The sequence below is a fragment of the Opisthorchis viverrini genome, assembly GCF_000715545.1.
Source record: "Opisthorchis viverrini unplaced genomic scaffold opera_v5_22, whole genome shotgun sequence".
Classification (NCBI taxonomy): domain Eukaryota; kingdom Metazoa; phylum Platyhelminthes; class Trematoda; order Opisthorchiida; family Opisthorchiidae; genus Opisthorchis; species Opisthorchis viverrini.
The window spans coordinates 2,311,317-2,327,102 of NW_008751678.1; the positions used below are offsets into that span (position 1 = coordinate 2,311,317).

At 46.8% G+C, this 15,786-nt stretch overlaps 1 protein-coding gene across 1 annotated transcript in view; it reads left to right on the forward strand.

Annotated features, from left to right (window-relative positions):
- Positions 1–15,786, forward strand: part of T265_01989 (hypothetical protein) — a gene marked incomplete at both ends in the record, with an annotated part of 32,325 nt that overhangs the window by 14,326 nt on the left and 2,213 nt on the right. Inside the window, 3 exons of the mRNA XM_009166127.1 lie at positions 8,531–8,650; positions 11,615–11,813; positions 12,112–12,306. Coding sequence (XP_009164391.1) covers positions 8,531–8,650; positions 11,615–11,813; positions 12,112–12,306 — 514 coding nt within the window. The remainder of the gene's footprint in view (positions 1–8,530; positions 8,651–11,614; positions 11,814–12,111; positions 12,307–15,786) is intronic.

Consider the following 15,786-nt stretch of genomic DNA (forward strand, 5'->3'; position numbering starts at 1 on the left):
TCACAGTGCAGTGCAGGTGGAAGGTCATCCGGACCGGGAGCTCGGTGGCGCTTGAGAGAACATATGCAGTCGTAAACCTCCGAGGCCGGGTTCCACGCTGCTGGCTGGTGGCCACGACAGTTGTTGTTGCTCGACATAGGGCAGCACTAGGTCCCCTCCACCCACTCTCTTGTTTTCACTCTAGGGCGAACCTTATGGTTGTACCGCAGTGAAGCATCAGTGTCAGCAGAGATGTTGCTGTCGTTGATGATGATGATGGTTGGGTGTACCAGTAGCTTGTTCACGTGCAAGCTGACTGCGACGACTAAGTCACGCAGCAGTCAATCCTTTGAGTCATTCATCACCCACCGGTGCTCTCCTTTCGTAGATGCAAGTCCAACAGACCGTTGAAACACCAGAGCATGACTTGGACCTATCATTTCCTTGGGGTTGTTCTGCACATCATTCACGCGTGTACACAGTGACTGACGAGTGCAGGTTCGTCGTCCTGGGTGGAACCAGCCTCACAATGGCCAGGTGTCATTCGTTTTAGTGACACACACAGCCGTGCAAAACTCTCCATGCGTGAATTAAGTCATCCTGTATCTGCCATAAACCGACAGGAATAGAATGTGCCTTGGAAGGTAGCCCGGATATTATCGTTTATTTTTTAATAACGTGGTCACAGAAATAAAAATAAATGCAGTGGGTGAATTTGGAAGGATTATAAGAGAATACTAGATAAGAAGAGAGAAGCGTCTCATTCGAAGTCATGCCACCAACAGTTCCAGTCAGACATGATGAATCCTAACGTGTGTAAGAATATTTGGTATGGTAACACGCGTGTAAAGTCGAACAACCGACGAAAGGACAAACAATGCTGGATGCTCTTCAAGGCGCGCTAAGCGCGTACACACTCAAGGCTCGCCAATCAGGCACAACGTGTCCGTCATACTATTAGTGTTCTCTCTTGTTAACAACAAAAGCCACTAGATAAATCAGAAGGCTAGAAAGTGACACTAATAAAATTTGTTATAAGAGTGTTGGGTTACAACACCTTAATTGAGTCGAATACAATACCAAAAATGGAATGTACAAATGAGGGACTTATCGTTCTGAGCGGAAGTTCCACCGAGTTGGTTTGGACGCAGGTAATCGTGTTTCTTTCGTCAGATTCACTGCTACACGTTCCTAGTTGTCCGCGGTTGTTGTTGTGTCGAGCCGGTCTGTGTTCCGACGCGCGAGCAATGCGTGTGTGTGCTTGATTGTGTTCTGTCCTTTATATAGGTCGTTGCAATGAGTGGGACTTGAAAACAACGTGAAATCACCTGGTGTCGTTCAAAAGGTCATGGCACGGGAGTTGACATATTGTCGTATTCATGTCACGATTTTGACGCGTGATTGTGGGACTGACGAAATGGAATGGGGGGGGGTAGTAGGTACCGGTGGGAAATTGATTAGAGGAGTAATTAAGCAAAGGGTAAGCGTTACAAATACTCCTCTCTTTAGAGAGGGATCATCTAGGCGCTGTCATCAATCCATACAAGTCACGTCTTGTCTGGTGGTGCACGTTGTGGGATGTGGAACAAAACAAAGCACGAGATAGTGGATGTGGATGCACTAACCAGATGGGCAACCGCTACAGTACTGGTTCTAGTGTGAGATTCACTGACAAGAATGTACACTCAACGGCGTATACCACGCATAAAAGTGTCGTAAGTACGCAGAGAGCTCACAGTGGCAAGCAAACACTAATCACTGACTGTGACCTTATGGAGTTCCAGTCCATTAACAGTTTGAGCAGATGCTGTAGGTGGTTGAAGACTGTTTTTTTCTTGAAAGTAAAGGGGATGCCCCAAGATGTCACGGTGTTTGTCGCACCCAGGGGAGTGATGATTTTCTCAGCGAATCGAAATGGTTCGACTGAGACTGTTGTCGCCCATGTTTCCTGTCACCACAAATAACCATCACTCTCGTCTTTCGGGCGTTTATCTTCATACCAGCTCTTCCCAACTCGACCGCAGCAACTTCAAGCTTCTCTTTAAGGTGATCCTGGCTTTCTGCACACGACCCAGTCGTCAGCAAAGGCTAAACCATCTACTAGGGTGTCATGGGATTGATATCTCAGTTGCGGAATCGACCATCCAAGAACCTCATCCATTGAAATGATGAACAATAATTGGGAGAGTAGATCTCCTTGCCTCACACTTCTGTGGCAGTGAACCTCGGAACTAGGGAAAACTGCAGCACTCTCATAGGACTGTGCGATGTATCGTGCCGCAGTTGACGGTGCTGCAAACGTCTCGGCAGATCTGACAATTTTGCCATGCGAAACCGAATCAAACGATTTCGAGATATCAAACGCCAGGCTGGGGTTAGTGGTCTCTGGAGTGTGACGAAGCAGGGCATGCAACAGCGATGTGGCTTCCAAACAGCCGTCTCGATGCAGAAATGCAAACTGAAGTGAGAACAGTTGCAATCTACGACTCCAGCGATCAGCACCTTACGGAAGCAACGGACAAGAATGGATGACACGGAGATCGGTCTCAGTTGATCTGGTGAAGTTGGATTTGGGACTTTCGGAACTAGAGTAATACGGGCACGACACAGATGTGGGGGACAACCCCCAGATAATGACAGTAATTCGAAATACCCAGGAAGATATCAACGAACGCCAAACTAAGGTTAGAAGCAGTAAAGCAGAGCAAAATTGATTAGAGGAGTAATTAAGCAAAGGGTAAGCGTTACAAATACTCCTCTCTTTAGAGAGGGATCATCTAGGCGCTGTCATCAATCCATACAAGTCACGTCTTGTCTGGTGGTGCACGTTGTGGGATGTGGAACAAAACAAAGCACGAGATAGTGGATGTGGATGCACTAACCAGATGGGCAACCGCTACAGTACTGGTTCTAGTGTGAGATTCACTGACAAGAATGTACACTCAACGGCGTATACCACGCATAAAAGTGTCGTAAGTACGCAGAGAGCTCACAGTGGCAAGCAAACACTAATCACTGACTGCGACCTTATGGAGTTCCAGTCCATTAACAGTTTGAGCAGATGCTGTAGGTGGTTGAAGACTGTTTTTTTCTTGAAAGTAAAGGGGATGCCCCAAGATGTCACGGTGTTTGTCGCACCCAGGGGAGTGATGATTTTCTCAGCGAATCGAAATGGTTCGACTGAGACTGTTGTCGCCCATGTTTCCTGTCACCACAAATAACCATCGCTTTCGTCTTTCGGGCGTTTATCTTCATACCAGCTCTTCCCAACTCGACCGCAGCAACTTCAAGCTTCTCTTTAAGGTGATCCTGGCTTTCTGCACACGACCCAGTCGTCAGCAAAGGCTAAACCATCTACTAGGGTGTCATGGGATTGATATCTCAGTTGCGGAATCGACCATCCAAGAACCTCATCCATTGAAATGATGAACAATAATTGGGAGAGTAGATCTCCTTGCCTCACACTTCTGTGGCAGTGAACCTCGGAACTAGGGAAAACTGCAGCACTCTCATAGGACTGTGCGATGTATCGTGCCGCAGTTGACGGTGCTGCAAACGTCTCGGCAGATCTGACAATTTTGCCATGCGAAACCGAATCAAACGATTTCGAGATATCAAACGCCAGGCTGGGGTTAGTGGTCTCTGGAGTGTGACGAAGCAGGGCATGCAACAGCGATGTGGCTTCCAAACAGCCGTCTCGATGCAGAAATGCAAACTGAAGTGAGAACAGTTGCAATCTACGACTCCAGCGATCAGCACCTTACGGAAGCAACGGACAAGAATGGATGACACGGAGATCGGTCTCAGTTGATCTGGTGAAGTTGGATTTGGGACTTTCGGAACTAGAGTAATATGGGCTCGACACAGATGTGGGGGACAACCCCCAGATAATGACAGTAATTCGAAATACCCAGGAAGATATCAACGAACGCCAAACTAAGGTTAGAAGCAGTAAAGCAGAGCAACGAAGCAGGGCATGTAACGGGGGTGTAGCTTCCAAACAACTGTCCCGATGTAGAAGTGAGGAAGCTGCAATCTGCGACTCTAGCCATCAGCAAGCACCTTATGAAATCATCAGACGAGGATGGGTGACACGGAGATCGATCTCAGTTGATTCGGTGAAGTCGGATTGGGGACCTTCGGAACTATGGTAATACGGGTACGACACGGTGGATTTTGCTTGCCAGTTAAGCACCCGTAACCTGGTTGTGATGCCGATCGACCAGGAGAATACTACTCCAATCTCGCGAACAGCGCAGTTTGTGTCCCACAAGGCGGATACAAATCGTTAGCCAGGCGCAAGAGTGATTTTGACTCTAGTTGGGACCAGCGAGGACAGGAATACTACACCAGGCCAAGCTTATCTGTATTATGCTGGGTGGGGTGTGCGTACCGGTGATGTTGCCTCAGGCCAATCTCCGTCGGAAAAAGGCGGCAAAAATCAGCGCAGGCCAATTGGGCGACCTTATTCGTATCGACACTTTCATCATCGATGGTAGGCTACCAAGTCAGCTTTCGAAGGGCGAGATGGACCAAGTGGTTAGAGCGCGAATTCACTGACCGGAAGGTCCGTGGTTCGAACTCGACCTCTGCCACTCGACTTCCCCTGTCTAGGCTTGGGCAACCTGGCAGTACTCCAGCCTTCGTGCCTCCTTCGTGTGGCACGGCAGCTAGGCACCGAAAGGGTGCTACAACTGAACGATTTTTTTCAGTTTTCGATTTGCAGCACTTGCCACATTCCTCACACGTAAGCCCCACGAGTCTCTCCTGTGTACTGATTAGAACTGGTGCGAAGGCGCCGGATGATTCGTACTGTAAAGTGTCGAAAGTAACCAGCACATTGAAACCAAACAGGTTGGTTGGCCCTGTCTGGAGTTGCTGAACTCTTTGCTCATCCAGACTGAAGTCCAGGCTACCCAGTTGGCACCACGAGGAGGTGGTTCCACTCGTCACTGCGGAGCTGATCCTCAAAGTCTCCGCATACGTTTCAGAACTGGAACTGCATCGACAGACCTCCACGCACATATAGCGTCAAATATGTTTTGCATTTAGCCACGTGTACAACAAACTGAACTCTCTCTGTTCGATGTCAACACGAAAAGGACGAGATGTTGGGCAGTGGGCAGTCGTTTAGCCATCAGCATGTCCAACTGGTGGCCCAACATTGTCAAATTTAATGGGGTCTCTGAACAGTTGAGACCCATATTCCATGTAAAAGGTGGTTTGATGACCCGCACCACTTATAAAAACACCCACTGCACACATATAATCAACTCTAGCCATTTAATAATCAGCTCCGTTTGTACAGTCGTGGTCATGGATAGTCACCTCTAGTACATTCGTTGGTTTAGCACTCTTGAATGTACAGTGTTGTGGTGGATCGTCCGTAGGTGAATGAATGGGATGCACATAAACGCAATACAACAAAACGGAAAGGCTATGTGGTGGGACGCAATTTATTTGAAACATGTATGAGATAGCGTTGCGGGCAGACGGGTAACTGGCGAATCCGAACTGTGGGCTTTAAGCTGACCAACCAGCTGACGCTATAGCGATCTCGCGGACTATACTGCTTGGAACTTCGTTTCTTAAGGTTCCGTCATACTAGTAAGGCTAAATAGTTACAGTCAGACAAACAGCAGCCTGCGTCCATACTACGAGCGACCGTATTACGAGGGCGCTTGAGGACGAAGTTGTACCCTCGGCGACGATAGTGTGAAAACAGGAATTTGTTTCATTCAGACGACCATTTCCATATTTGTAGAATTAACAATGTTGCCTTCCCTCGAGGACGGACAAGTTAGAAAAGTTTGACATCAGAAGCCACACACCCCGATTATCCAACGGTTGTCCGCGACTGCGGACACAATATAGTCGAGATACGATCAGGAGCCCGATGTGGCTCCAAGTGCATCTGTTGTCATTAGGCCGAATTCTCTGCATTGCCCGTTGTGTTCTCAAGCCAGACAAACCCGCTGCCATCTTACAGTGGATCAGAATATCGAGTCGTTGGCTTTGCTGTAGGAGTCCCGAAACAAACCTTACACCCTGCTGCCATGCAAGACAGCCTTTTCAGTCAAAGTGTCGAAGCTGGGTCCCAGAATAAGGCTCGAGATTCATCGCGCTTTGTGGTTAACGCTTTTGAGTCAAAGACTCAAGTGAGGTGTACAAAACGAACCCTCCTCAAGACTGGGCAGTGGGGAACTATCTTTTTTCCTTCGTGGGACCGGTTATTTTTATTTTAATTCTTCCAGCTCATGGTCTAACTCCCAACCCAGAAGCGAAAAGATGCCCCGCTCATGTTGAATTGATTGTTCCATTTGGCGTCATCATCATCAGCGACAGCATGGCATCACTATTCAACACTGAAGGTTCACCGCCGTACAGCCATGATGGATTTGAAAGCCTTATTTGAAACAAAAAGAAAAACAGTGGATGCAGAGGGGACTAACCACTAGCCTACGGCAATCATCATCATCATCAAAGACAGCAACACCTGTGTTGCCACTGATGCTTCACTGCGGTAAAACCATAAGGCTAGTGTACTTATGTTATATCTAAACCTCAGCGTGAAAATAACAGAGTGGGCAGAGCAGGGGACCTAGTGCTGCACTATGTCAAGCATTCCGAGGTGGCTACAACTCCAACCGCTCATTCAGACAATGTGGGAAGAAACTGACAGCACGAACGCCACTGATATCGATTAGTCGCCATTCCTTGCAACGTCTCCAGCCAAGCACAGACAGGGTCACGGAGAGCCCATCCTGGAAGGTGTACAATACCGACAACACCCAAACTCTTCGTGATCTCTTTCACGCCCTTCTGCTAAGTCATGCGCTGTTCACTTCGTGGTTTGCGCCATTCTGAAGGACACACGGATAACAACACGCGGTAAATGACATTGCATTTACCACAATCATTCTGAGGTGCATTCCCCTCCGTACACTCATTCAGGCAATCTGAATAGAAACTGATATCAAGAACGCCATTGACATCGACCAGCAGCGTCTCCAACTAGGCACAATGGGAATCATGCGGTCCCCATCCTAGAAGACGAGCAGCACCGACAGCTGCTCGTTTCGTACTCTTTTTGATACTCCTCTGCCAAGTCAAGGGTTGGCCACTTATTTGCTTCTGCCACTCTGAATCGGAGACGGAAAACAGCACTCTCTTCTGTAAACGATGGTTCGACATACGCAGTTTATGGTCTAACCGTCGCAGATTCTGGTGCTGGACATACTCTTTAGTGGAATTTCCCGTTACACAACCGAAAACTCGCTTTCCTACTGCCTTGCCACGGATTCGCCCACACCGAAACACACGGGCTACGGTTCTGAGACAATGGTTGTCGAACACCTTAAGTTGTCTCAGCGATACAACAAAACAGCCCGCACTGTAACCCGATACACACGTCCCTTGAGATTCAGGGATACATCGCTTTGGCGCCATAAGTGTCGCAACTTAGCAAACGCGACCTGAGCCTTGCAGATTCGTGGATTGTCCTCATCTGTCACACTACAATCAAAACCAATACAAATTCCAAGATGCGTAAAACACTCCACAACTCCAAATGCCTCGCCCCTGTTCAGTGACTGCATCTGTAGGAGCATGGCCTTTGTGGGTACAAAGTGTATACCAAAGGACGGGATGACTCTGGTCAGTTCATCCAAAAACCTTGGTCTTCTCTTAGAAGAAGGAAACGATGTCTTCTGCGTATTCCAGACCGACAAGGTTTTCATCAGCTACTATTTAAACACTAGGGTTATGAAGACCTTCCAGCGTTCGTCTCATCTCATCGATTGTGAAATTAATTAGGAATGAAGAGAGTGTGCACCCCTGGCAGCACCGCGCACGCAGACGTTTGGAGAGCTCTCCGTTTATTCTCACGTCCAGAAACCTGTGAAGTCCAGAAGACGTGTCTGGTAAATTCGTCTAACATCCGGATCTGCCAGCCTCAGATGCTAGGTGAGAAAACGGAGAGGAAAACGAATTCGGACGAGTGAATAGTGTTCCAGAGCGAGTGAAATTCAGTTATTAATCCTCTCAATCGGTAACCGTTGGCGATGTGACCCATTCGTGTTCATCGCTGGCTCGCTGATCGAGGACCTTGTGTGGCTAGAAGACTTCGGTTATTTCGGAAGTTAGTACATTCAGTCTTCGGTCAGCATACAGTTGCATCATTTGTTCGCTATTGTCCGAGCATGCCGAGTTCAATCTATATTGGCCACTCATTTGAGCTTGGGTTGCGCTTAGTCTTCCGACTTGTACATTCAGACCCCCGCAACGAGAACGATATCTGAGCTTTTAGCTCACCTTAACATGGAGCTCATGTCATCATAAAATTTGTTCTTTAGTGATGTCAGAACTACAGTCGTTTGGGGGTGAAAGCGGACACGACAAATGGACAACGGTCAACTTCCCACTTGTCAGATCCCTTCACGGACGTTGTCAGACGAACCGCACACAGAACTACTAACGGGCATCCATTCAGGCAAGGATCCTTCCGCCCGGTGACCTAGGACGATACCATTCCGTGCACACCTTGTCGCAGGAGCCTCTGGATCGCCGGAGGTGCGCAGTCTGAAGCGAGTGGTGACTGATGGGACGGTTAGCTCAATAACTGTGGTTGAATCTTTAATCGTTTCGTATACACAGCACACATCTATATCAGGTGAGTCCAGTGTGAGAGCAAGAGCAGCTTGTTGTCCTGCTTGCTCCGGAGTGTAAACATTGAAGCAGCCAAATAAACTGCGCACCGAAGCTTGAAGATTGATTTCGAGCTGCCCGGGGATGTCAGCCCCGGATAGCACGCAGATGTTGCTTGCAAAACAGATGTAGGACGAACGGAGTCATCAGTCCTACCTGACGGGCCCACAAGGGTAGAGTGAGCTCCAGAAGCCTCACTGGTTCGAACCCAACCTCTGTCCTTCGACTGCTCCTGTCTAGGCTTGGGCAACCCGGCAGTCTCTGAGTCTTCGTGCTTCTTTTGGGTTGCAAGGCAGCTAGGCACCGAAAGGGTGTGACAGCCGGACAACTGGTATCCTTATGACTACAAGGACGGAGTTACCAGTGGGGTAGGGGAAAGGATGAAAAAGTATTTGTAAGAGAATTGAGGGAGGCATCATCAGTAGCCTGTTTTCGCTTACCCTCCCTGCTGTATGCAGGAAGTAAAGTGACCCGGATAGTGCAACCACGCGACGGCCGATGTGTCATGAGTTTATTTGTAGGTGTTCAATTCATGGTTGTGTGTAGGTTGTACCACTACCGTGGCGGCCGCACCTAGATTGGAGGACGCTTAGGGTCCTCAACCAAGGCCTTTCGCTCAAAATCCTGACCGCAAGACATTGGTGTTTGGCGATAAACGCAAATACATTTCAATTTTTACAGAACAAGTCACCACACCCCCAACCCGGAGGGCCAGGAAACTGTTCGTCAGACGTCTAACCATTGATCAGCGTGGTATGAGGAGCTGAGAGTGTCCCACAGACAGTATAGCTCAGTGGGTCACGGAGACACAAACCGTCTCACCACGGTAAGGTCCATTACCTCTGTGGTGGGTGGTGTTGCTCATCGGTGCTGATCCTTGACCGTGATTGGTTGTTCGGTGACCACATGACCTTTGAACTTGGCCTCCCTTGTTCTCGTCCACTGATCGATGCTCGAGTGATCTACATGAGACCCCATTTATTACTTTTCTGTGACTGAGGGTTTTCTGAAACCCGGAAGTCTGTGTAAGCTGTAGGAGCATGTACTTTATTTTTGATGGACAAATGTCAACGGCTAAAAGGGACTTCAATGGGATGTCAGAAATCAGGATCCCAGAATTCAGAACGCATATACTACCAATGAAATCCAAAGCCATGGCTCCGCTGCGGAGACGACATTTCGCTATCTTGAAACGAGGTTCAGTACATATTGCTTATGGACTGCTCAATGCTACTTTTGAAAATATCAAGTTTGCAGCCGAACTGGTGGGGAACAACCGACTACCATTCTTCGAAGTTTTTGGGAACAGGAAATTGGGTTGGACGACTTGCGTATACTGACAAGGAACTCACACGGATCAGATACTGAACTACAACAGCAATCACTCAGTGGACCACAAGAAGAGCTGTATTCAAACCCTGTTCAAGATAGCGGAGACACGTTGCAGTAGCACAGGGCTAGCGATAAAGAAAGAATATCATTTATTCAGAGTTTCAAAGAGCCACGGACATCTTCTCAAGAGAAGATTAAAGAAGACGCCTCAACGGCAGGAACATCAATTACAAACGGCAGCCATTAGTGAATCGTTCCGCCTTATATGTGAACTCAGCCAGGGTTTTGGATCAAAAAGAGATTCTAGTAGCCCGCAAATCGAATGCTTCTTTACGAAAACTGATCTCAAGACCAGAAGGCAGCATTTGCAAAACAGTGCGATGTATCGGGTCAACTTCACAAAGATCTATATTGAACAAACTGAAACTATGCACGCGAATAAAAGCCCTCAACACGGTCATCGGAGTGCACGGCTCCCTATCCTTTATTTTTATAGAAGGCCATCGGAAAACGTGGTGTGCAGAGGTATGGCATTCCATTAAGGACAGGTTGAACTAGACCTAATTTACGCAAAGGACCAACATCTGGACCCGAATACTCAAAGAGAGCCCACAAGTAGACTAACAATCGCAGAAACAGGAAACCCTTGGAGTCATGTGAACAAAGATAATAAAGTCGGACCCAGAGAGGTCAACGACAGATCACTCGATCACCAACCACTGAACGAGATTGAGGCTAGGCCAAAGGTCACGTGGTCACCGACCAATCAGGGCACAATAGCAGGCCAACCAAAAGAGACGCCCAACCAAGCAACCAATCATACTCGGAGGCCAGCCCCGAGTAGTAATACGTAGGTTTAAATCCATGCACAACCACTGACGCATCATTGAGCTCCATTCCGCTCCAAGAAAGGCACTGATGATGTCACCTCGACTGGTGACGAAACGTTTACAATCGAATTTCCCATTTCAGCGACCAAGTTCAGACTAATTCAACAACGAACCATTGTCGGCACTTAGTCAACCTCACCTCTGACCCGTCACTTTGAAAATTGCCTGATCATTTTCCGCAGGCTGTCTTGTTTGCTTTTTTCCACGCCGATAGAGGCTGCCTTTGACCAAACACTGTGGCAGGTTTGAGGCACCACCACACTTCCAACACAGCATGTTGTATTTTTTTCCAGGAATCGGTGCATTACTTTACCTTTCAATGTGGAAGGTTGTGAGGGTTGTTTGTGGAAGAAGGAGGTAATTGACTGTTGTCACTTACCTGTCACTAAACATCAGTGGGAGTTAGGGTATTTCAGCAAACCTTACCTCTATAATTACTGGCGAGTTGTGCTCTAGATACCATGTCTTCACAACATTAAGTGTTCTTATATCGGTGATATTCTTCGTAAGGCTTTAGAGAGATACAACGGATGCAGCTGTAACTTTGAGTTTGTCGACAGCATCGTAATATCAAGTGGTAGGAAGCGGTCAGCACGATATTTTCTAAATATCTGAGCTGTTAGTTGTCCGTTGTGGAATGTGTTACACCTTCGAAGGGTATGGGTTATCCAAATAGCAACAACAACAATCTTTGTATTTATTTGTAGACAAATTACGCAAAGAAATCAACAAGGTAGTGAACAAATACATTGATCAAGGAATCGCGGAGCTCGTTCCCGGAGTGTTGTTCATTGATGAGGTCCACATGCTGGACATTGAATGTTTCACCTATCTTCACCGCGCACTGGAATCGACCATTGCTCCGATTGTTATATTTGCCACAAATCGTGGCAAATGCACCATTCGGTGAGTCTCTTATGGAGTGTCTTTGTTGACTGTTACTCGTTTTTGTGACGTGCTTGAAACTCCTCATTCCTCTATATCAGTAATAAGCGCTACTGGATGGAGGTAATCGTTGTTGACAGTCTGCTACTGCATGGGCAGGTTACTTTTTGCTTAGGTTCTTTTATTTTGTATCAGATCAACGCGAAGTCCATATTCATTACCAATATCAGTATGCATGTGTGGTTTGGTCGTCTAGCCTTTCCCCTCACCTTTCTACAAATCCTCAACGGTTTCTGTCCCCATTCTGTATTCTTTTAAGCGGCACAGAAGACATTGTTTCTCCGCATGGCATCCCTCTGGATCTTTTGGATCGCGTCATGATCATTCGAACCTTGCCGTATTCGTCCGACGATGTGATCCAGATCTTGCGCATTCGTGCTCAAACGGAGGGCTTAAAAGTTTCTGAACAGGCCTACGCACGTTTGGCTGGCGTAGCAACCGATACGACCCTGAGGTAAAATTTGAATTTTCTTTCCCTCAGAATCCTGGTTCATTTTTCTACCTCACAAACTCGAAAAAATTGGTTACCACCCGCTGTTTCGTTTAGGGGAGTTATTTGTGTATCTCGCGAAGTGCTGTTACGTTTGTTCTGGTTTGATAACTCGCACGATTCAAAAATGTAAATATCAATCTGGCATCCGCATGACTTTGGTGAATTCTCACTGACAATCTTACGTTCGGCCTATCGCCTCCGGTGCATAACCACATTTGTCCGACTTGTCTACTGATAGTTCATCCCTTGCTCCTCTATCATCACCACCGGATTCATGTTTCAAAATACCACCTCTATCACCTCGCAATCTACTAGCATTTAGTTAGGAGTTAGGGACAGCTGCTGGCAGTTTGAATCATACCTAATTCACAGGAGTCTAAAACCTAATGGTAAACCAAGCCAACTTATGGACTGTGAGACACAACAGCGCCCTTGGTATTTTCATAAGAACCGCTATCGCAAACACAGTGCTGTAGCTTTGTTGAACCGTTGCCTCCTTGTGATGAATTCTTTCCAGGTTACCAATAAGGAAGATATATCCAATCTTAGTTTCTCATTACTTGACTGGAATATATTAATCAGCTTTATATGAATGATTTGTATACTCTGCATCACAGTTGACAAAACTTCCACAACTTCGTTCCCGCCACCGTATTCTCCTAGGACGCCACCACTGTTCGAGCACCAAGTTTGCCATAGTGTGTGTGATGGATATTGCCTACGGCTTCTCTGAAGGATAATTATTCAGATTTGGCCTGATACAAACAACTCATGAACACCAACAAAGACCGCTCATGTTTTACACTATTTACAGCTTGCGCTTATTTCCACTAATTCGCTAAACATTGACATTTTTGTTGCGTTAATGAGAAACAATATAGAGTTCTCCAATAGAATGATTCAAAACCAGTTAGAATCCCCCGTATTGCATTGAAAGATGGCCATTCGCAGTCTATTTACAGCTATCTACCCACCTCCCCAAATCATCGGTGAACAGAACTGTGAGTTACAACCACTGTACGACATGTACGCGGTTGTTACAGCTGACAATGATGATGATGATTAAGTGTAATAACAGATTCTCCTGAAGTGTTGTACTTTGTTTTTAACACGCATGCGGTGCATGTATTGTCTCCCTAAAGTTATCCAGATTCTGGTTGAATCAAATAGTGGCACAAGCTCTACGTGTTTACCGAAAGTGAAAAGCACGTGCACTGGGTGGACTGTATCGGTGTATTAATTACCGGATGTCGCTTTTTCTGCTAAATTGGTCTGTGGACTCTGTATTGTATGGATAATTCAACGGCAAGACCCATCTCATGCATGGATTCACTATCTGAATAAGTGAATTTTCCGGAACAGCCACCATGAAGTTTCCCAACGTTTGACTTGCGCATTGACCGTAATTTATCGCTCGAAAAGTATTTGTTTACATTCCACCAGCGGCTTTAAGACCTAATGGGTGTATTAGATAGCCTTTTTAACTGTGAGGTTTTAATTTGATAACAATCATGACAGTGAATTGGGCACTCAAGAAAGTGCAGCTACTGAGTGTGCAGTCAGGCAGTCTCATGATCTGAGTTTTAGTAGATTCGTACACTTTATTCTTTCAACTTAGATATGTGAGTTACGGTTCTCAGTTTGGTGACTGGGTTTTTGGCTGGGCATGACAGTTTTGCCGGTCATCATCATCATCGACAGCATGACATGAGTGTTCAACACCGATGCTCCACTACCATATGTGCAGTTCATTATTGTACGTGGGCTGGGATGCTGCCAGGGCGCCCACACCTAGACAGGAGGACGATTAGGGTCCTCAACCAAAGCCTTTGGCTCAAAAGCCTAACCGCAAGGCAGCGGAAATGCATTAGCATTTCTACGGAACAAGTCGCCACATGTTCCAACCCCCAACCTGGATGGCCAGGAGACTGTGTTCGTCAGACCTCTAACCATTGACCAACCTGGTATGAGAGACTCTGTGAGTGTCGCGGGACACTCTCCAGTATAGCTCAATGGATCGCTGAGGTGCGCAAACCGTCACACCACGGTAAGGTCCAGTCTCTTCGTGACGGAAAGTGTAAGGTCATCGTCTTGGACACAGTCTACAATCCAAAGGAGACGTAATCTGGGTCCTGGAAGGCCTCAATTGGCTTTAAGATTGTACGGGCGCCGAATATAACGTGACAGATGGGGCCAATGAACGAATCACCAAAACTCAGGTAACGTTGGTAAACCTAAGACCTCTACAGCAACGAAGCGGCATACCTATGAATCTCAAGGAACGTGTAAATCAAGCTACAGTATGGGCTGTCCTACTAGAGTGAGACTTGGCCCTATGAGCAGCGGAAGTGAGAAGCCTTCAGATATTAGATAACAGTTACCTCAGAACCATAGATCGCCTTGGCCAGTGCTTACCAATCCGCAAGAAATTAACCAAGAACCAAATGTTCATGGACTTCAGTCGAAGAATATGTCTGACACCAACAGCTGCAGCGGTCTGGTCCCACACTGCTCATACTGAGTCGTCGTTTGAAGAAGTGCTGTTTTCCCCGCCCAATTCAGAGTGAAACAAGCAGAGAGGTGATCAACCTACGACTTTACACCGGGGCACGAAAAGTCTGGGTGCTTTCGGTGCAACACACCTACCAGAATGAGGTCTATATGGTCTCCCTGTAGGTGTAGGGGGACGCCGTAAAATATCAGCAGTGAAGCCCTGGTTTTAAACAAGTGTGTTGTCAACGGTGATATCTATAGAAGTTTGGATAACAATCATGGGACATTTAAGTAAGCAAGAGTTATTGAAGAAACTATGTGGTCAAGAGCATTATATAAAAACAACGGTGCTTCCTTTTGTATTCAGAAACTGGTTAGAAAAACCCTCGACTTCCCATGCCCATCTAACGACTGACCAAATAGCCATATTTGGAATAGGATGATGGTAAACACATCACAATACCCGGTACTGATATACAGCAGTTCCCTCAAAACTACACTCTTCTGGGACATAAAGAGAACCACTCGTCTTCATACCTGTCAAAATAAATTTTCCAAATGAAGGTCTGTTGCGTAAACCATAACTGGGTTAATCACGTTTCAACCGACCGGGTCTCTTCAACCTACAATATTAGCCAAAACAATGCACATACTGCTCTTGCTGTGCTGCCCAAAAAGGTTAGCTGGACATGACCACCACAGTTTCACACAGATGGGTGATCCGTAAATTTCTGTACTTGTCTTTAAACATCGTGTAGACTTCGACATTAGCAGATGGAGTATCTTTATCAACCCAAGGGACGTAAGAGAGCACCGTGCACGGGTGGGGGGGCAACCGGTCAGCCCAATCGATTTTGCGGCCTAATGTGCTAACACTTACAACACAGGGTACAATACACATTGACCTTTTTATAACGCCAGCGGAGTGGTTTGTGTGAAGCAGAGATG